The sequence below is a fragment of the Nerophis lumbriciformis genome, linkage group LG27, assembly GCF_033978685.3.
Source record: "Nerophis lumbriciformis linkage group LG27, RoL_Nlum_v2.1, whole genome shotgun sequence".
NCBI lineage: Eukaryota > Metazoa > Chordata > Actinopteri > Syngnathiformes > Syngnathidae > Nerophis > Nerophis lumbriciformis.
In genome coordinates this window covers 23646986-23668779 of record NC_084574.2, presented here as the reverse complement: position 1 = coordinate 23668779, position 21794 = coordinate 23646986, and the positions used below count along the sequence as shown (strand labels likewise).

The 21794-nt window shown below is 43.0% G+C and overlaps 1 protein-coding gene across 2 annotated transcripts in view; it reads right to left on the bottom strand.

Annotated features, from left to right (window-relative positions):
* Positions 1-21794, bottom strand: part of LOC133624624 (uncharacterized) — a 43650-nt gene that overhangs the window by 8119 nt on the left and 13737 nt on the right. For both annotated transcript variants that reach the window (XM_061988350.2, XM_061988351.2), the window contains exons 2-5: positions 12630-12714; positions 12440-12550; positions 5385-5441; positions 5091-5252 (exon numbers count right to left, since the gene is read on the bottom strand). In XM_061988350.2, coding sequence (XP_061844334.1) covers positions 5091-5252; positions 5385-5441; positions 12440-12550; positions 12630-12710 — 411 coding nt within the window. In that variant the 5' untranslated portion in view covers positions 12711-12714. The remainder of the gene's footprint in view (positions 1-5090; positions 5253-5384; positions 5442-12439; positions 12551-12629; positions 12715-21794) is intronic.

Genomic DNA, 21794 nt, shown 5'->3' with positions numbered 1-21794 from the left:
CAAGCACACTTCCAAATGTTCATCAGTCATGGTGGAACGGTACTTGGACTTAATGATCTTCATGTGGGAAAAGGCTGACTCACATAAATAAGTGGAGCCGAATAATGCAGTCAAGGAGGTAGCACATTTCCTGATGTTGGGGTACTTTACCTCTGTGAGTAAGTTCCAGAACTGTCCATGAGCTCTGGACTTCAGCTCATTGTCGGCTTGCAGTGTCAAAATCTCATCTTCCACTCCAGAAGAGTTCAGGTGAAATAGTGTTGCAATTTGTGATGCGAGGGAATCAACCTCAGCATCTTCCCAAAAAGGATAGCACATGAATGTAGCGACTGGCTCGAGCAAAGAAAATTCTTGAAAGCGTTTGTCAAACTCTGACAGACAATTGTCAATCTGCTCTGTGTAGCGTGCACTGTCAAGTTGCACACAGGCCTTCCCTTGCATCTCCAGCTCTGACGCCAGGTTCTGGAAGTTTGCCAAATCATGGCGCTGCAGCTTTGAGGAGAGATGTTTCATCTTTTGTTTGAAAGCATTAACTGAGCTGATCATATTGATCACTGTTTTGTCTTTTCCTTGCAGCTCTAGATTAACATCATTCAACATGTTGGTCAGATCGGTTAAAAATGCCAAGTCTAACAGCCACTGAACGTCATTTAGTTGCGTGTATTCTGCATGTCCAGCTGCTACACGGAAAAACTCCTTAATCTCTGGACAGAGCTCTCGAAATCTTTGCAGGAATTTCCCTCGACTAAGCCATCTCACGTCAGTGTGCAGCAACAACTCAGAGTGGTCGCAGTCACCCTTCTCCAGATGTGCACGAAATAACCGTCTTTGAAGAGATCTGGCACGAATAGAACAGGTGATCTTCATTGCAACATCCATGATCTCCTTCATGTTGAGCATTTTAGCGCATAACGCTTGTTGGTGGATTATGCAATGGTAATTTAGGAAGTCCGGGAAATCATCGTCCTGCCTGCACTTGGCAATAAATCCATTCAAGCGGCCAACCATTGCGGGAGCTCCATCCGTGGTGATAGACATCAGTTTGTACACTGGGAGCTGAGTTTTCTCCATAAAGTTTTTAAACGACTGAAATATGTCCTCTCCTCGCGTCTGTTCTTTCATGGGCAGTAATGTTAATAGCTCTTCTTTTGTAGTGATATCACTAAACACCATACGGATGAAAATGCACATCTGGGCTGTGTCACTCACGTCCGTAGATTCTTCCAACTGCAGTGAGAAACACTCTCAATCTCCGATGTCCGTCCAAAGTTGCTGGGTTAAATCCTCAGCTATGGCTTCACAGCGCCGTACGTGTAACTGTACATCTTGACAGCTGGAGAGCTTTGATCGAAGATAATATTTCTGCCTTATTTTTAAAGTCTCGGAACAATGAGTCAGCTGCTTGAACGAATGCCTCCTTTACCATCTCTCCGTCTTGGAAGAACTTCTTGTTATTAACGATGATGTGACTGTAGATGTGACTTTCGCTTTTGAAGTTTGTTGTGTGAAAAATGACTGCTGTCCGGACAACTGGGATTTCAGTTCCTTCACCTTTCTCTTTCTCAGCTCGCTTTTCAGTGGGAAGTCGGTGTCGTATTTTCCACGAATAGTCCGAAAATGCCGCTCCACATTTCCCTTCTTTGGTATTGCGATGGCAGATTGACAGATGAGGCAAACGCACTTCGAAAATGTCATCGTGAAAAAAAAGTCCTCCTCCCATTCCGCATGAAAGTGATACGTTTTTGTCTTCTTACTTGGTCCAGCTCCTCCACTCATTTTTATACACTTAAGAGAAAAAACCGAGGGCTGAAAATTGGCGGTAACTGGCTGACAAGCTTGTTAGCTTTGCTGCACTGAGCGCCGTTGTTTGCGCATGCGCAGTGACCTAAGTGTCAGAAAAACGAAGATGTCATCTGACTGGCTGCCCTGTTTATCAATCAAAAGACGGGGTGGATGATAGGCTGGCGTCAATTTGCATTACATTTTTTTTTTTTTTAATGTAATGCGATCTACCAGTAATACCTTTGCGATCGCCTGGTAGATCGCGATCGACGTATTGAGCACCCCTGCTGTAGGTGATATGATGCAAATGTATGTAAGTTGCCGATGGAGGGGGGCACCATCCGGAATTTTGCCTAGAGCGCCACATTGGGAATGGCAACACTGCTCACAACCAGTGTTAGGTTAGTTACTGAAAACCAGTAACTATTTACAGTTACTAGTTACTTTATTTCAAAAGTAACTCAGTTACTTACACCAAAAAGTAATGCGTTACTGCGAAAAGTAACTATTTAGTAACTTTTTTTTTTTTCTTTCTTTTTTTTTTTTTAAAAGCTCCCATTAACGCCCTTTTAGCCTTCATTTCAGTACTGTTATTGCACTGGAGAATAATACAATCTGTTGATCAACTTGACATGCATTTGCATCACTGAACTCTGCTAAGCAATGTGGTCTACATACAACACACAAAGACAAAGATATGTTTCAAAGGGCCAATTTGTTTTAGGCCAGAACACATTGACAAAACTTGATGGTGGAAACTTTACACTAGACTTCAGGCAACGTGGATCCTGTGCCTCTCCTGTCTTCCTCCAGACTCTGGGACCTCGATTTCCAAAGGAAATGCAAAAGTTGCATGGTTGGGTGATGGTTTGGGGTGCCATGTCATCTGCTGGTGTCGGTCCACTCTGTTTCCTGAGATCCAGGGTCAACGCAGCCGTCTACCAGAAAGTTTTAGAGCACTTCATGCTTCCTGCTGCTGACCTGCTCTATGGAGATGGAGATTTCAAGTTCCAACAGGACTTGGCGCCTGCACACAGCGCAAAATCTACCCGTGCCTGGTTTACGGACCATGGTATTTCTGTTCTAAATTGGCCCGCCAACTCCCCTGACCTTAGCCCCATAGAAAATCTGTGGGGTATTGTGAAAAGGAAGATGCAGAATGCCAGACCCAAAAACGCAGAAGAGTTGAAGGCCACTATCAGAGCAACCTGGGCTCTCATAACACCTGAGCAGTGCCAGAAACTCATCGACTCCATGCCACGCCGCATTAACGCAGTAATTGAGGCAAAAGGAGCTCCAACCAAGTATTGAGTATTGTACATGCTCATATTTGTCATTTTCATACTTTTCAGTTGGCCAACATTCCTAAAAATCCCTTTTTTGTATTAGCCTTAAGTAATATTCTAATTTTGTGACACACGGAATTTTGGATTTTCATTTGTTGCCACTTCAAATCATCAAAATTAAATGAAATAAACATTTGAATGCATCAGTCTGTGTGCAATGAATAAATATAATGTACAAGTTACACCTTTTGAATGCAATTACTGAAATAAATCAAGTTTTTCAAAATATTCTAATTTACTGGCTTTTACCTGTATATATATATATATATATATAAATATATATATATATATATATATATAATATATGAAATACTTGACTTAGTATTTCGTCAAGTATTTCATATATATATATATATATATATATATATATATATATATATATATATAAGAAATACTTGACGAAATACTAAGTCAAGTATTTCATATATATATATATATATATATATATATATATATATAGTCCCAACACTGCTCACAACAAACTAAAATATATTCGAACTTTGCCATTATGTTTTTTTTTTCCATTAGGTACTAATGTATGATATAGACTTATTTTCTGCAATTAAATTATAGCATAAAATAAAGCTGCTTGGGAAACATCCAAACACCTTCATCAAGATAATATATACACACTGTAAGTATATATGTAATGTAGTAACAGCCACATTCATAATAACATGTAATATTCACGTATTTTGCTCATTTTAAGCATACAGCGGCACATTAATTTCAAAAACGCATCACGTTTGCTTTATCTTCGACAACTACTCACTGCAGACTTCATGAGAGCCAACAATCATAATAAAACCTCACTTACTGCACAATGTCTGCTCTCACTGGGATGCATACCGTTAGGATGTTGATATTTTCCCGTTTGGATGAAAAATGACTCATCATCCTTACGAAGAAAAAAGGGAGGTGGAACCAAGCTTCTTTTCGAGTATTTTTCGCCATTCCCGGGTCTAAATTGGATGTCAAAGTTGACCAACTTCTGGGATTATGTCCTGATCTTTCTACTAAACAGGTGAGAGGCATGATTAATGATATAAAATAAACTATCACAAGCTCCAAGGTGAGGAAGCAGCTCACCAGCTGATGACATCAATGTAGCAGCATAAGAAAGTTAGCTCTCTGTGATCATGGCGCCGTTAAAAATAGTTTGTCTGCGTTAGCGCTTATAATAACAATATCACTAATACTTTGTTTGCAGCTGGGATAACCTCCAGCACCCCCACAACCCAGAGAGGGACAAGCGGTAGAAAATGGATGAATGGATGGCTAATACTTAGGTAATATTCAGGTCACGAGATGTAAATGGAGTATTGTTGGAGTTTTTTGGATAGTTATTTAGAGGGCTTTATGGGCAAAATAGAAGACCTCCCATTGACTCCATTGCAAGCGGATGTTTATTGACGTTTATTTACGAGTTAGAATGCATTAAGAAAAGCATAACGTGTTTTTGTCTCTCATTAAGACTGTGAATTATAGGCAAAATCCCCCCAAAAGTGCAGTTCCCCTCTAGCAGACTTTGCATTCTGAAATTCTTCACTGGTATAAAAACTGACTCAGTTGACGAAATACACACACGTTTGGATTTGGTTATATGGCGGCAGCTTCCTTAAATCTTTTGTCATTGGACATGCTCAATTTAACCATTTTTTCGAGGTAGCGAGCCTTTGGAATAGGGTAGAATTTGTCTCAGTACGGTGCCTTGACTTTCCATTTTAATCCAGAGTGTTGCGCTCTCTCACTTTTCCGCGGGTACAGCACAGCTCTGTAAACAAAAGCTTTAGCCAACAAAAAATGTCAACTGCGGCCTCACAATGCATTTGAAATCCTGTGACGTTCCGAGGCCCTAAGGATCTACTCCCTTGTTTTTCTCTGATATAACAGGGCATCTTTTAGAATAAATATTTGTTTCATTTACAAAAAGGTTAGAATGCCCGGTGGCAATAAACTTACCAGCAGGGCGTCAATGGGACACTCTCTAGGATAATTATAATCCTCGGGCAATAATGAACATTGTTCGTGGTTGTCTTTAATGCTGAGGCTGTAGCAGTAGAGGCAGAAGGAAATCAGTGCACTCAGCAGGCCGACTAAGTTACTGCAGGCCGAACCTTGAAGCTGCAGTGGGGGTCAGACAACACTTTTGTGTGAATGCATAAAGGTTGCAATGTTGATAGACACAATTGTATCAACTTCTTTTTGGAACATGTAAGTTATATTGCTTGCTATCTGACTTTGTCTCTAACTTACCAATAGTCTGCTAGGATTTCTTTCATTTGCCATGATGAACGATCCACCGACCACAATCTGTAAACACACACACACACACACTCATGGGTGAAGAAAAACACTGAATGTTTCTCTGCATTTTGTTATGCTGTGCGTTCATAGCATGATTTCATTTTAGTTACAAGCCTCCCTGCTGGCGACTGAAGTAATATTTGTCCATAGCCCACAACCAGAGATCAACACAATCCTGCCCTCCTTCCGTTTAAGGTGCTCAAAGACTCCAGCGCAATGTCCAAAGTCATCTGAGATTTTATAGTCGGATTACCTGCTTGCAGACAACATTGACTACGTTTCCACGCAATAAATTAGTATGATTTCTCAAATAATTATTTTTTTTGTATTTTCACACCTACAGTCGTGGTCAAAAGTTTACATACACTTGTAAAGAACATCATGTCATGGCTGTCTTGAGTTTCCAATAATTTCTACAACTCTTATTTTTTTGTGATACAGTGATTGGAGCACATACTTGTTGGTCACAAAAAACATCACATGGAAAAAGATAAGACCTTCTGGAGGAAAAGTTCTGTGGTCAGATGAAACAAAAATTGAGCTGTTTGGCCACAATACCCAGCAATATGTTTGGAGGAGAAAAGGTGAGGCCTTTAATCCCAGGAACACCATCCCTACCGTCAAGCTTGGTGGTGTTAGTATATGCTCTGGGCTTGTTTTGCTGCCAATGGAACTGGTGTTTTACAGAGAGTAAATGGGACAATGAAAAAGGAGGATTAACTCCAAATTCTTCAGGACAACCTAAAATCATCAGCCCGGAAGTTGGGTCTTGGACGCAGTTGGGTGTTCTAACAGGACAATGACCCCAAACACACGTCAAAAGTGCTAAAATCAGGCTAGAATTAAGGTTTTAGAATGGCCTTCCCAAAGTGCTGACTTAAATGTGTGGACAATGCTGAAGAAACAAGTCCATGTCAGAAAACCAACAAACTTAGATGAACTGCACCGATTTTGTCAAGAGGAGTGGTCAAAAATTCAACCAGAAGCTTGTGGATGGCTACCATAAGCGCCTTATTGCAGTGAAACTTGCCAAGGGACATGTAACCAAATATTAACATTGATGTATGTATACTTTTGACCCAGCAGATTTGCTCACATACTGTATTCAGTAGACCCATAATAAATTCATAAAAGAACCAAACTTCATGAATGTTTTTTGTGACCAACAAGTATGTGCTCCAATCACTCTATCACAAAAAAATAAGAGTTGTAGAAATGATTGGAAACTCAAGACAGCCATGACATTATGTTCTTTACAAGTGTATGTCAACTTTTGACCACGACTGTACATGTGTTCATGCACACTGTCTAATGCAATATTTGGTCATACAATGTGTGCCTCCTGTACACTGGGAGATGCTTATTTTCTTTTAGCGGGAATAAATGTATGGCTTTTCCGATATAACCTATTACGTCACACCAAAACAAGGCATCTTAGCGGCTCCTCACAAGTCAACAGCCCAGTTCTTTTTGTGCCTAATGTCCGCTGTAATATTGGCACAGATTACAAATACTATGTCTCTAATGGTCATGCTGATGTTAAATAGCAGACAGCATCAACAAATAAGCCGAGATTGCGCCACAAACATGACATTACTACCAAGAAGTTTCTCAGAGTTGTTGGATGTGGGTCTGAAGAGTTGTTTTGAAGGACTTTTGTGCCAGATAATGGAAAGAAAACTTTACAATGGCTGGAAGTTAATTCAATAAGCTTTGTGGATTGATGAAAGGACCTTTAGTTCCCTGATACTGCTTCAGATGGGGGTTGCTAATGTTCTGTACCTGCTTCATTCTCTTCCATTGCAAGCAGGTAATCGCGAGTCTGAATGAAGCCAGAATTCTCCATTTCATTAGCTGCCCTCTTAAATAAATCTGTTTCTTTTTTCCCTCTCCTCGATACACTTCAAAATGTTCAGTTCTTTTAATTTGTCAAGCAAATACACAGTCTCCTCTTCATTCCGGTTGTTGCCTGTTTTGATTCAATGGGATCCTCTTCCGGGTTTTATCCCGTGCTGTGCTGGTGACGGTATACCATCAAAGTACGTCAACATCTTCAGAGCCCTGTACCACAACTCCACCTGTCGAGTGAAAACCACCAACAGCACAACTGACGACTTTGACATTGTGACCGGGGTAAGACAGGGTTGCATCTTGTCTCCCTTACTGTTCATCATTGTCATAGACTTAGTCATGAGGAAGTCTGTCGTCGGAGCAAACCTCGGCATTAAGTGGGGAGGGGTCAGACTGGCAGATCTGGACTTTGCGGACGACTTGGTTCTGCTTAGCCATTCCTACGCTGCGCTCCAAAAATTGACCAACAATCTGCATGAGCAAGGGGAAAAAGTCGGCCTACGCCAAGAGAAGACCAAAGCCATGACCGTCCCACAAGACCAAAACGTTCCACTGCTCACCGTAGGCGAACAAGGCATAGAGTACGTTGAGAACTTCACGTATCTTGGAAGCAACATCTCAAACACTGGAAACGCAGAAAAGGATGTTCAGACCAGAATCGGAAAAGCTGCAGGAGTCTTCCAACGCCTCCGGAACATCTGGTCATCAAAATCTATCAGTACGTCCACAAAGCTGCGCCTCTATATGTCAGTGGTCATCCCTACAGTGACCTATGCCTGTGAGACGTGGATGAAGACATCAAGCATTACTAACAAGCTGGATGTCTTCCACCGACGGTGCCTCAGATACATCTTGAGGATCTCATGGAGAGACCACATCACCAATGACTAGGTGATGAGAAGGGCAGGGGTAGCACCATTGTCTAACATAGTCTCTGACATGAGAAGGAGAATGGCTGGACACGTACTCCGAGTGCCAAGAGAGAGATCGGCAAGTGTGGCAATGGACTGGGTGCCGGAAGGGGGAAAGAGGACGGCCAAAGAAGACGTGGAGACAAACAGCCAAGGAAGACCTGAGAGAGATGGGAGTCAGCTGGCATGGAGCAAGAAGGGTCGCCAGTGACCGGAACAAATGGAGGGGACTCGTCGCCCAATGTTCCAACAGGAATGGGAGGAACTAAGTCTAAGTAAGTAAGAGACTGGTGCATGTGCAATACAAAGGGTCTCCTCCGTCACCCACACCCGTCTGGTTTTCAATCACATAATCTCCGTGTTAGTCGGATTTTTCAAAAGCTCAACACAATCAGATTAAGGTGTTTCAATGGGATGTAGAATGCTTATTTTTGTCATGATCCGTTGCCCGGATCATAGTTTGTTTACGTTTGATTTCACTTGTTGGCTTAGTTCTGTTTCAGCACTGTTTTGTGTCTCCTTGGTTGCCATGGCTATTCATTGTTTTCACCTGCCTCTGATTAGTGTTCGGGATGCTCACCTGTTCCCGGGCACTAATCAGAGACCTATTTAGTCCTGCCTTTCGCCACACTCGGTCTGGTGCTTTTGTTTGCTTCCATGCAACAGTTTACGATGATTACCCTTTGGATCCCCGAGCTAAGCTTTGCCTTATGCGTTTCCTTCTTAGCTATTCCGTTAGCTGCCCGTGCTATAGGCATTCCCCGTGCAATCGGCACGCTCTTCTTGTGTTTGTTTGTTTGTTCCTGCCTGATTTATGAACATGAAATCATTTCGTTATCTGCATCTTGGGAGAACAATCCGCACATCACCATGCAACCTTGACGCAACAATTTAGAGACAAATTATTTGCGAAATCAGACCATTTTAGTGCATGGATACATAGTCAGTTGTCTATCTTCTACACTTATTTTCTTGTTTTTATGACTCCTATGACGTCTTTGTGAACTGTGGCTTTGAGCTATGCCTTTAGTTTTTTGGACTATATTTTTGGATTGGACTTTGTCCCAGCTTGGACTTAGTAAAGACTTGTCATTTTTTCTTTACTCTAGTGCCTCGCATCTTGGGTTCCTACTTGCATCTCACGTAACATGCGTGGCTGATTTGAAATACGAGTGTTTTGAGTTACGAAATCGGTAATAGAACTAATTGAGCTCCTAAATTGAGATACTACTGTATATGCCGCTTTAAATAGGTGATATTTTTGTCACTTGGTGATACGCTATATTGCCAAAAGTATTTGGCCACCTGCCTTGACTCACATATGAACTTGCAGTGCCATCCCATTCCTAACCCATAGGGTTCAATATGATGTCGGTCCACCTTTTGCAGCTACTACAGCTTCAACTCTTCTGGGAAGGCTGTCCACAAGGTTGCGGAGTGTGTTTATAGGAATTTTCGACCATTCTTCTAAAAGCGCATTGGTGACGTCACACACTGATGTTGGTCGAGAAGGCCTGGCTCTCAGTCTCCGTTCTAATTCACCCCAAAGGTGTTCTATCGGGTTCAGGTCAGGACTCTGTGCAGGCCAGTCCACACCACACTCTGTCATCCATGTCTTTATGGAACTTTGCTTTGTGCACTGGTGCACAGTCATGTTGGAAGAGGAAGATGCCCGCTCCAATCTGTTCCCACAAGGTTGGGAGCATGGAATTGTCCAAAATGTTTTGGTATCCTGGAGCTTTCAAAGTTCCTTTCACTGGACCTAAGGGGCCAAGTCCAACTCCTAAAAATAACCCCACACCTTAATTCCACCTGCACTAAATTTCACACTCGGCACAATGCAGTTTGAAATGTAGCGTTCTCCTGGCAACCTCCAAACCCAGACTCGTCCATTTGATTGCCAGATGGGAAAGCGTGATTCATCACTCCAGAGAATGCGTCTCCACTGCTCTAGAGTCCAGTGGCGATGTGCTTTACACCAGTGGTCCTCAACCTTTTTGTAACTGTGGACCGGTCAACGCTTGAAAATTTGTCCCACGGACTGGGGGTGGGAGGGGATGTTTTTTTGGGGGGTTTTTTTGCTTACAGACTGTGTCCCTGCAGACTGTATTGATCTGTATTGATATATAATGTAGGAACCAGAAATATTAATAACAGAAAGAAACAACCCTTTTGTGCGAATGAGTGTAAATGGGGGAGGGAGGTTTTTTGGGTTGGTGCACTAATTGTAAGTGTATTTTGTGTTTTTTATGTTGATTTAATAAAATAAAAATAATAATAATAAAAACTTTTTATTTTTTTTATTTCTTGTGCTGCCCGGTACTAATCGATCCAAGGACCGGTACTGGGTCGCGGCCCGGTGGTTGGGGACCACTGCTTTACACCACTGCATCCGACGCTTTGCATTGGACTTGGTGATGTATGGTTTAGATGCAGCTGCTCGGCCATGGAAACCCATTCCATGAATCTCTCTGCGTACTGGTACGTGGGCTAATTAGAATGTCACATGAAGTTTGGAGCTCTGTAGCAACTGACTGTGTGTCTTTGCACTATGCGCTTCTGCATCCGCTGACCCCTCTCTGTCAGTTTACGTGGCCTACCACTTCGTGGCTGAGTTGCTGTTGTTCCCAAACTCTTCCATTTTCTTATAATAAAGCAGACAGTTGACTTTGGAATATTTAGGAGCGAAGAAATTTCACGACTGGATTTGTTGCACAGGTGGCATCCTATGACAGTTCCACACTGGAAATCAATGAGCTCCTGAGAGCGGCCCATTCTTTCAAAAAATGGTTGTAGAAACAGTCTCCATGCCTAAGTGCTTGATTTTATACACCTGTGGCCGGACCAAGTGATTAGGACACCTGATTCTCATCATTTAGATGGGTGGCCAAACACTTTTGGCAATATAGTGTACTTTGCTCTTAAATTGCAGTACTATACTGATTACTGCAGTGTTTTTCAACCTTTTTTGAGCCAAGGCACATTTTTTGCGTTGAAGAAATGCGGAGGCACACCACCAGCAGAAATCATTAAAAAACTAAACTCAGCTGACAGTAAAATGTCGTTGTCGCAATCGTTGGTTATGACTTTAAACCATAACCAACCATGCATCACTATAGCTCTTGTCTCAAAGTAGGTGTACTGTCACGACCTATGACATTACGCCCTGACTTATTTTGACTTTTTTGCTGTTTTCTTGTGTGTATTGTTTTAGTTCTTGTCTTGCGCTCCTATTTTGGTGGCTTTTTCTCTTTTGTTGGTATTTTCCTGTAGCAGTTTCATGTCTTCCTTTGAGCGATATTTTCCCGCATCTACTTTGTTTTAGCAATCAAGAATATTTCAGTAGTTTTTATCCTTCTTTGTGGGGACATTGTTGATTGTCATGTCATGTTCGGATGTACTTTGTGGACGCCGACTTTGCTCCACAGTAAGTCTTTGCTGTCGTCCAGCATTCTGTTTTTGTTTACTTTGTAGCCAGTTCAGTTTTAGTTTTGTTCTGCATAGCCATCCCTGAGCTTCAATGCATTTTCTTAGGGGCACTCACCTTTTGTTTATTTTTGGTTTAAGCATTAGTTACCTTTTTACCTGTTTGCTGCAGCCTGCTGTTTCCAACATCTACAAAGCAATTAGCTACCTGCTGCCACCTACTGATATGGAAGAGTATTACACGGTTACTCTGCCGAGCTCTAGACAGCACCGACACTCAACAACAACACATCAGGGACGGCGTGGCGCAGTGGAAGAGTGGCCGTGCGCGACCCGAGGGTCCCTGGTTCAATCCCCACCTAGTACCAACCTCGTCATGTCCGTTGTGTCCTGAGCAAGACACTTCACCCTTGCTCCTGATGGGTGCTGGTTAGCGCCTTGCATGGCAGCTCCCTCCATCAGTGTGTGAATGTGTGTGTGAATGGGTAAATGTGGAAGTAGTGTCAAAGCGCTTTGAGTACCTTGAAGGTAGAAAAGCGCTATACAAGTACAACCCATTTATCATTTATCATTTGCAGACTATAAATTACTGGTTTGCAAAAAATATTTTTAACCCAAATAGGTGAAGTTAGATCATCTCCCACGGCACACCAGACTGTATCTCACGGCACACTAGTGTGCCACGGCACAGTGGTTGAAAAACACTGTTTTACTGTAACTGATAACAAGACTTGTTCTTCTGGTAAATTTTTATAAACCAGAATGACATTTTAACTTGAGGTGTTCCTTGTGTTAACAGGTGATATAGTGACTTACAAGAATTCCAGATACAAGAGGCAGGATGAATATATATGGGAGAGTTAGGTGACTGAAGCCGAGTGGGACAGACAGGATCAACTGGAACAGACCCAAAAGAATGGACACCACCTGAAGAGAGAAAATACACAGCATCACACACCACAAACAAACACCTTTAAACTCAATTGTGACTGATTAGTTTACTCACAGCAGTCGCTTCCTGGTCATACCAAAAAGAAAAAAGATGTATTCTACCGCCATCTGGTGACGTCACTCCTTCCGTTGGCATTTTTCTACATTGAAGGACACAAGGCAAAGATTTGCATGATACAGTGGGGTTTGACCTTTTGTAGCTGTTTTACAAACTTCCCAGGATTTACAGTAAAATAGAATAGGGTAGGGATGTAACATATGAACATTTCATATCACGGAGTGCAGCTGGGATAGGCTCCAGCAACCCTGCGACCTCGAAAGGGACAAGCAGTAGAAAATAAATGGATGAATCCTTATTCTCAAAAATTATATTGTTCTGGCTACTTAAGCCATATTTTTATTTTGGTGTTTAAATATGTCTATCTAATTTCGTTTTAATTTGTAAATGTTTCAGTGTTTTTTTTAATGATGAAGAAAACACGTGTGTTGGGTGCGTCACGTCCATGACATCACGCAAATTATTTTCCTGTTATCATATTCCTTTGAGTATTGATAATACTCTATGTCTAAGAGAGCACAACCTGCAGGTTTAATGTATGTCATTGAATTAGTTCAGGGGTCGGCAGCCCAAAATGTTGAAAGAGCCATATTGGACCAAAAATACAAAAAAATATCTGTGTGGAGCCGCAAAAATTAGAAGCCTAATATAAGTGTTATAATGAAGGCAACACATGATGTAAGTGTCTATATTAGCCTACTATCAAAGGCTGATGCAAATATTTGTTGACAAAAATGTTGTATTTAATTTTTTATTCTACACATTTTTGCAACATTGGAAATCATTACTAGTATGGAGGCTTCTCACAGGATGAGATAACTTCTGGAAATTACTGGCTCAGAATGGCCAAAGGTATAGATGTGTGTGTCCAAGTTAAAGGAAACGGCAGGCTGTCTTCTTCTAATGGATTTATCACAATCTTTGCAAGCTGGGTAATGTTTGCTGTGGTCTGGAACAACATGGCACACAAACAACCATAAGAAATGCAGCCAATATTACATACAGATAATGTGCCATGAGACATGCAGATATAAATTAAATACACAGAGCACATAAGTAAAGGAAATTAAATGAGCTCAAATATACCTACAAACGAGGCATAATGATGCAATATGTACACACAACTAGCGTAAATCATTCTTGCCAACCTTGAGACCTCCGACGAATTCGGGAGAAGGGGGTGGGGGGTGGGGGTGTTTGGTGGTAGCCGGAAGAGTTAATGCAACAAGGGATTCTGGGTATTTGTTCTGTTGTGTTTATGTTGTGTTACGGTGCGGATGTTCTCCCGAAATGTGTTTGTCATTCTTGTTTGGTGTGGGTTCACAGTGTGGCGCATATTTGTAACAGTGTTAAAGTATGACCTGTATGGCTGTTGATCAAGTATGCATTGCATTCACTTGTGTGTGTGTTAAAGCCGCATATATAATGTGACTCGGCCATCACGCTGTTTGTATGGAGGAAAAGCGGGCGTGACGACAGGTTGTAGAGGACGCTAAAGGCAGTGCCTTTAAGGCATGCCCCCAATATACAGTAGTTGTAGTTGTACAGTATTTGTACAGTAGTTGTTCGGGTGGAAATCGAGAGAAATTCGGGAGAATGGTTGCCCCGGGAGATTTTCGGGAGGGGCACTGAAATTCGGGAGTCTCCCGGGAAAATTGGGAGGGTTGGCAAGTATGACCTAAATAGCATGTTAGCATCGATTAGCTTGCGATGTTTGTTCTCCTGCAGAAAATACATTAAAACAAAACAAAAAAAATTTTCTTCATCTTTTTCCATTTTCACACGTCTCTGAAAGAGGTCCAGGGAGCCACTAGGGCGGCGCTAAATAGCTTTGTTGCCGACCCCCGAATTAGTTGATCAGACAGTAATGTGTTTCTAAAAGTTCACATTGGAGAATGTCATTTTTTAATTGGGGAAAAAGGTATTATGATATGACTCATTTTAAGGATTGCTTTATAAATATTCATGCTCAATAAAGAATAACTTAGAACAGGGGTGCCCATTACGTCGATTGCGAGCTACCGGTCGATGGCGGAGGGTGTGTCAGTGGATCGGCAGCCAGGCATTAAAAAAATAGGCCTTTAAAAATGAGCGATCATCAATCTTCACCAAGACGTCACTTTCGTCACTTGATTGACATTCACAGCACCCGAGGGTCTTGTGCGATGACGCTGGCTGCTGCAAGCTCGTTATTAAGAAAAAATGACCGACAGGAAGGCGAGAAACACTTTTTATTTTAACAAACTCGCGCCGTACCTGCCGTCAAAACTCTAAAGGCCGACTGCACAGTTCCTATCTTCACAATAAAAGCGCTGCTTCATCCTGCCTGTGCTAACAAAATAAGAGTCTCAAAAAGCTGGCATGACGGTGTTTGCCGCCAATGTATTTCTTGTAAAGTGTATAAAAAGGAGTATGGAAGCTGGACAAATAAGATGCCAAAAACCAACCACTTTCATGTAATATTGGACAGAAAGGAGGACTTTTTTTCTCCTCTATTTGAAAATGTGGACGTTATGAGCACTACTGTCTGATTCCGATCAATGCAAGTCATCAGAATCAGGTAATACACCAACTTATATTCTTGTCTTCATGAAAGAAAGGAATCTATATGTGTTAAACATGCTTGCTTGTATTATCATTAAACACCTTTAACTTGTTGACAAAAATTTATTTTTCATAAATAAATAAGTATAAATTATATATATGATTGAGGTAGATCCCCTCGACTTGGTCAATTGAAAAGTAGCTCGCCTGCAGAAAAAGTGTGGGCACCTCTGTCTTAGAATGTACACTATATTGCCAAAAGTATTTGGCCACCTGTCTTTACTCACTTATGAACTTGAAGTGCCATCCCATGGCATTTTCCAAAATATTTTGGTATCCTGGAGCATTCAAAGTTCCTTTTACTGGAACTAAGGGGCCACCGCTGCTGCCCACTGCTCCCCTCACCTCCCAGGGGGTGATCAAGGGTGATGGGTCAAATGCAGAGAATAATCTCGCCACACCTAGTGTGTGTGTGTGACAATCATTGGTACTTTAACTTTAACTTTAACTTTAAGCCCAACTCCAGAAAAACAAACCCACACCATAATACCTCCTCCACCAAATGTCCCACTCGGCACAATGCAGTCCAAAATGTAGCGTTCTCCTGGCAACCTCCAAACCCAGACTCCTCCATCAGATTACCAGATGGAAAAGCGTGACTCATCAGTCCAGAGAAGGCATCTCCACTGCTCTAGAGTCCAGTGGCAACGTACTTTACACCACTGCATCCGACGCTTTGTATTGGACTTGGTGATGTATGGCTTAGATGCAGCTGCTCGGCCATGAAAACCCATTCTATGAAGCTCTCTGCGTACTGTACGTGGGCTAATTGGAAGGTCATATGAAATTTGGAGCTCTGTAGCAACTGACTGTGCAGAAAGTCTTTGCACTATGCGCTTCAGCATCCGCTGACCTCCCTCAGTCAGTTTACGTGGCCTACCACTTGGTGGCTGACTTGCTGTTGTTCCCAAACTCTTCACTTTTCTTATAATAAAGTTGACATTGGAATATTTAGGAGCGAGGAAATTTCACAACTGGATTTGTTGCACAGGTGGCATACTATGACAGTTCCATGCTGGAAATCACTGAGAGCGGCCCATTCTTTCACAAAAGTTTGTAGAAACAGTCTCCATGCCTAAGTGCTTGATTTTATACACCGGGCCATGTGATTAGGACACCTGATTCTCATCATTTGCATGGGTGGCCAAATAATTTTGGCAATATTATGTATTTTGGGCTAAAAGGAAAAAGGTAAAATGAGACTTGTGAGACAGAAAAAGTTATTTCGATTAAAAGAGCTGTGTGCATGCCTTGTGAAAATCCTCCCGATTTTTCTATAAAGACTGTAGATTTTTAACATTTGTGGTTCTTGCCCACACACGATCCAGCGAACGTTAGTGACATGTGTAGGCAAAGCCCCTGGGAGTATATGTCTTTGTGTTGATGCAAATAATATTAACTGATTACCTTAGCATGCATGGTACATAGCTCTACTCTCTCTGAAGTCATGCAGGCTCTTGCCGCAGGGGGTACAAATAATTGCTATTGCGACATCCAGTGGACACACATAGAGCAGCAGTTTATTTTATTGCACAATTTAAGATAATTTTCATACTTAGCAAATTCATCTTGTTGTCGGAGAAAACCTGTTTGTGGGCCGGACGGGCCGTACGTTTGACACCCGGGCCCTGACCTACATAATTGTACGTACAATAGATAATAAAACAATAAACAGTACTTTTTAGTATCTTGAGTATCATCAAGTACAAAACCCAAAACCTGTGAAGTTGGCACATTGTGTAAATCGTAAATAAAAACAGAAAATAATGATTTGCAAATCCTTTTCAACCTATATTCAATTGAATAGACTCCAAAGACTAGATACTTATTGTTCGAACTGGTAAACTTTGTTATTTTTTGCAATTATTAGCTCATTTGGAATTTGATGCCTGCAACATGTTTAAAAAAAGCTGGCACAAGTGGCAAAAAAGACTGAGAAAGTTGAGGAATGCTCATCAAACTAACTACAGTTTGTCTCTACATCTGTAAGTGCAAGTTAAATCTCTACTATGCAAAGCGAAAGCCATTTATCAACAACACCCAAAAACACCGCCGGCTTCGCTGGGCCCGAGCTCATATAAGATAGACTGGTGCAAAGTGGAAAAGTGTTCTGTGGTCTGACGTGTCCACATTTCACATTTTTTTGGGAAACTGTGGACGTCGTGTCCTCCGGAACAAAGAGGAAAAGAACCATCCGGATTGTTATAGGGGCAACGTTTAAAAGCCAGCATCTGTGATGGTATGGGGGTGTATTAGTGCCCAAGGCATGGGTAACTTACACATCTGTGAAGGCACCATTAATGCTGAAAGATACATACAGGTTTTGGAGTAACATATGTTGCCACTTAAGCAACGTTGTCATGGACGCCCCTGCTTATTTCAGCAAGACAATGCCAAGCCACGTGTTACAACAGTGTGGCTTCATAGTAAAAAAGTGTGGGTACGAGACTGGCCTGCCTGTAGTCCAGACCTGTCTCCCATTGAAAATGTGTGGCACAATATGAAGCCTAAAATACCACAATGGAGACCCTGGACTGTTGAACAACTTAAGCTGTACATCAAGCAAGAACGGAAAATAATTCCACCTGAAAAGCTTCAAAAGTGGGTCTCCTCAGTTCCCAAACGTTTAGTGTTGTTAAAAGGAAAGGCCATGTAACACAGTGGTAAAAATGCCCCTGTGCCAACTTTTTTTGCAATGTGTTGCTGCCACGAGGGAGGTGCTGGACATTGAGTCCGAGTGGACCATGTTCCGCACCTCTATTATCGAGGCGGCTTATTGGAGCTGTGGCCGCAAGGTAGTTGGTGCCTGTCGTGGCGGTAATCCTAGAACCCGTTGGTGGACACCGGCGGTGAGGGATGCCGTCAAGCTGAAGAAGGAGTCCTATCGGGTTCTTTTGGCTCATGGGACTCCTGAGGCAGCGGACGGGTACCGACAGGCCAAGCGGTGTGCGGCTTCAGCGGTCGCGGAGGCAAAAACTCGGACATGAGAGGAGTTCGGGGAAGCCATGAAAAACGACTTCCGGACGGCTTCGAAGCGATTCTGGACCACCATCCGCCGCCTCAGGAAGGGGAAGCAGTGCACTACCAACACCGTGTATGGTGAGGATGGTGTTCTGCTGACCTCGACTGCGGAAGTTGTGGATCGGTGGAGGGAATACTTCGAAGACCTCCTCAATCCCACCAACACGTCTTCCTATGAGGAAGCAGTGCCTGGGGTATCTGTGGTGGGCTCTCCTATTTCTGGGGCTGAGGTTGCTGAAGTTAGGGATGTCCCGATCCGATATTTGGATCGGATCGGCTGCCGATATTTGCCAAAAATTGCGTATCGGCAAGGCATGGGAAAATGCCGATTCAGATCCAGTTTAAAAAAAAAACTGCGGTCCGTGTTCTCCAACGCACCGATTTAAATAATACATTCCACTTTTCTGCTGCTCCCTAATTTCCGTTCCGCATTTTCCAGCACACCTTCAACACATCCACAGGTCTGTGAATTCTCACGCAGTTGCTTTTAGCTGCTGGCATTACACTACAGGCTCTTCTCACTCTTTCCTGTGTCTCCCTCTCACAGACAGCAAGCGCACCTTCTTACACACGTCACATACTGTCACGACACATGTCACATACTGTCACGACACACGTCACATGTCACATACGTATACGTCCTCCCCGAGCAGAGAGGTAGCAGCATGGCTAACGTTAGCTGTGATGCTAGCGCAGCCGTGTGACCAACGCTCCCTCTAAGGTGCGCGCCTGTGCAATTGCGCACTGTTTAAGCGTCCTCTGCGCATAGCAACTATATGCCACGCACAAAATCTAATAACAATTTTCGACACACGGACACGACAGAGAAAACAGTTTTCGTCATCATTGTTCAAATATTGTAACGTCTGTCGAGACGCTTATCTCCATTCGGTGCCACACGCCCACACCATCAAAATGCCGAGGCAAACATTTCCAGATCAACACCGTATGAAAAAATTAGTGATTTTTTTAGTTGTGATTTCCTTCTCTGCATGAAAGTTTAAAAGTAGCATATATTAATGCAGTATGAAGAAGAATGTTTTAATGTAGACATGCAAGCCTTGAAAGAAAATTTTGAAAATCAAGACTACATTTCCTGCAAATGGGTGCATTTCTACCCTATATTTTAACTTTAGATTTATTCTCATATCAAACTCTTTTGGCTGTCTTTTTGACACTTACATCAGGCGCCCCCCTACACACCCTGGATTATAAATAATGTAAATAATTCAATGTGATTATCTTGTGTGATGACTGTATTATGATGATAGTATATATCTGATAGTATATATCTGTATCATGAATCAATTTAAGTGGACCCCGACTTAAACAAGTTGAAAAACTTATTCGGGTGTTACCGTTTAGTGGTCAATTGTACAGAATATGTACTTCACTGTGCAACCTACTAATAAAAGTCTCAATCAATCAATCAAAACACATAGAATCATCATACTGCTGTGATTATATGCATCAAGTGTTCATTCAAGGCTAAGGCAAAATATCGAGATATATATCGTGTATTGCAATATGGCCTTAAAATATCGCAATATTAAAAAAAGGCCATATCGCCCAGCCCTAGTTCAATGATGCCATTTCTGTTTGTCATGTATAATTTTGTCTATTTTGTGTTTATCCTTGAATAAACAGGTCAGTTTCTTGTTACCAACCATTGTGTATTATTCAAACTCCCCTAATTCAGCTGGCTAGTTGTTATCAAGAGTACTAAAACCCTTTTCAACATGATTCTGACAACTAAGTAGGCTAAATAACTTTAAACTTTAATACATGCTAGGATAGGCCAGTATCGGTCAGTATCGGTATCGGTCAGTATCGGTATCGGATCGGAAGTGCAAAAACCTGGATCGGGACATCCCTAGCTGAGGTAGTTAAAAAGCTCCTCGGTGGCAAGGCCCCGGGGGTGGATGAGATCCGCCCGGAGTTCCTTAAGGCTCTGGATGCTGTGGGGCTGTCTTTGTTGACAAGACATCGCGTGGACATCGGGGGCGGTACCTCTGGATTGGCAGACCGGGATGGTGGTTCCTCTCTTTAAAAAGGGGAACCGGAGGTTGTGTTCTAACTATCGTGGGATCACACTCCTCAGCCTTCCCGGTAAGGTCTATTCAGGTGTACTGGAGAGGAGGCTACGCCGGATAGTCGAACCTCGGATTCAGGAGGAACAGTGTGGTTTTCGTCCTGGTCGTGGAACTGTGGACCAGCTCTATACTCTCGGCAGGGTCCTTGAGGGTGCATGATAGTTTGCCCAACCAGTCTACATGTGCTTTGTGGACTTGGAGAAGGCATTCGACCGTGTCCCTCGGGAAATCCTGTGGGGAGTGCTCAGAGAGTATGGGGTTTCGGACTGTCTGATTGTGGCGGTCCGCTCCCTGTATGATCAGTGTCAGAGCTTGGTTCGCATTGCCGGCAGTAAGTCGGACACGTTTCCGGTGAGGGTTGGACTCCGCCAAGGCTGCCCTTTGTCACCGATTCTGTTCATAACTTTTATGGACAGAATTTCTAGGCGCAGTCAAGGCGTTGAGGGGATCCGGTTTGGTGGCTGCAAGATTTGGTCTCTGCTTTTTGCAGATGATGTGGTCCTGATGGCTTCATCTGGCCAGGATCTTCAGCTCTCACTGGATCGGTTCGCAGCTGAGTGTGAAGCGACTGGGATGAGAATCAGCACCTCCAAGTCCGAGTCCATGGTTCTCGCCCGGAAAAGGGTGGAGTGTCATCTCCGGGTTGGGGAGGAGATCTTGCCCCAAGTGGAGGAGTTCAAGTACCTCGGAGTCTTGTTCACGAGTGAGGGAAGACTAGAATGTGAGATCGACAGGCGGATCGGTGCGGCGTCTTCAGTAATGCGGTCGCTGTATTGATCCATTGTGGTGAAGAAGGAGCTGAGCCGGAAGGCAAAGCTCTCAATTTACCGGTCGATCTACGTTCCCATCCTCACCTATGGTCATGAACTTTGGGTTATGACCGAAAGGACAAGATCACGGGTACAAGCGGCCGAAAGGAGTTTCCTCCGCCGGGTGGCGGGGCTCTCCCTTAGAGATAGGGCGAGAAGCTCTGTCATCCGAGGGGAGCTCAAAGTAAAACCGCTGCTCCTCCACATCGAGAGGAGCCAGATGAGGTGGTTCGGGCATCTGGTCAGGATGCCACCCGTTCGCCTCCCTAGGGAGGTGTTTAGGGCACGTCCGATTGGTAGGAGGCCACGGGGAAGACCCAGGACACGTTGGGTAGACTATGTCTCCCGGCTGGCCTGGGAACGCCTCGGGATCCCTCGGGAGGAGCTGGACGAAGTGGCTGGGGAGAGGGAAGTCTGGGCTTCCCTGCTTAGGCTGCTGCCCCCGCGACCCGACCTCGGATAAGCGGAAGAAGATGGATGGATGGATGGTGTTGCTGCCATTAAAGTCTAAGTTAATGATTATTTGTTAAAAAAAAAAAAAGTGTTTCTCAGTTCGATCTTTAAATATCTTGTCTTTGCAGTCTATTCAATTGAATATAAGTTGAAAATGATTTGCAAATCATTGTATTCTGTTT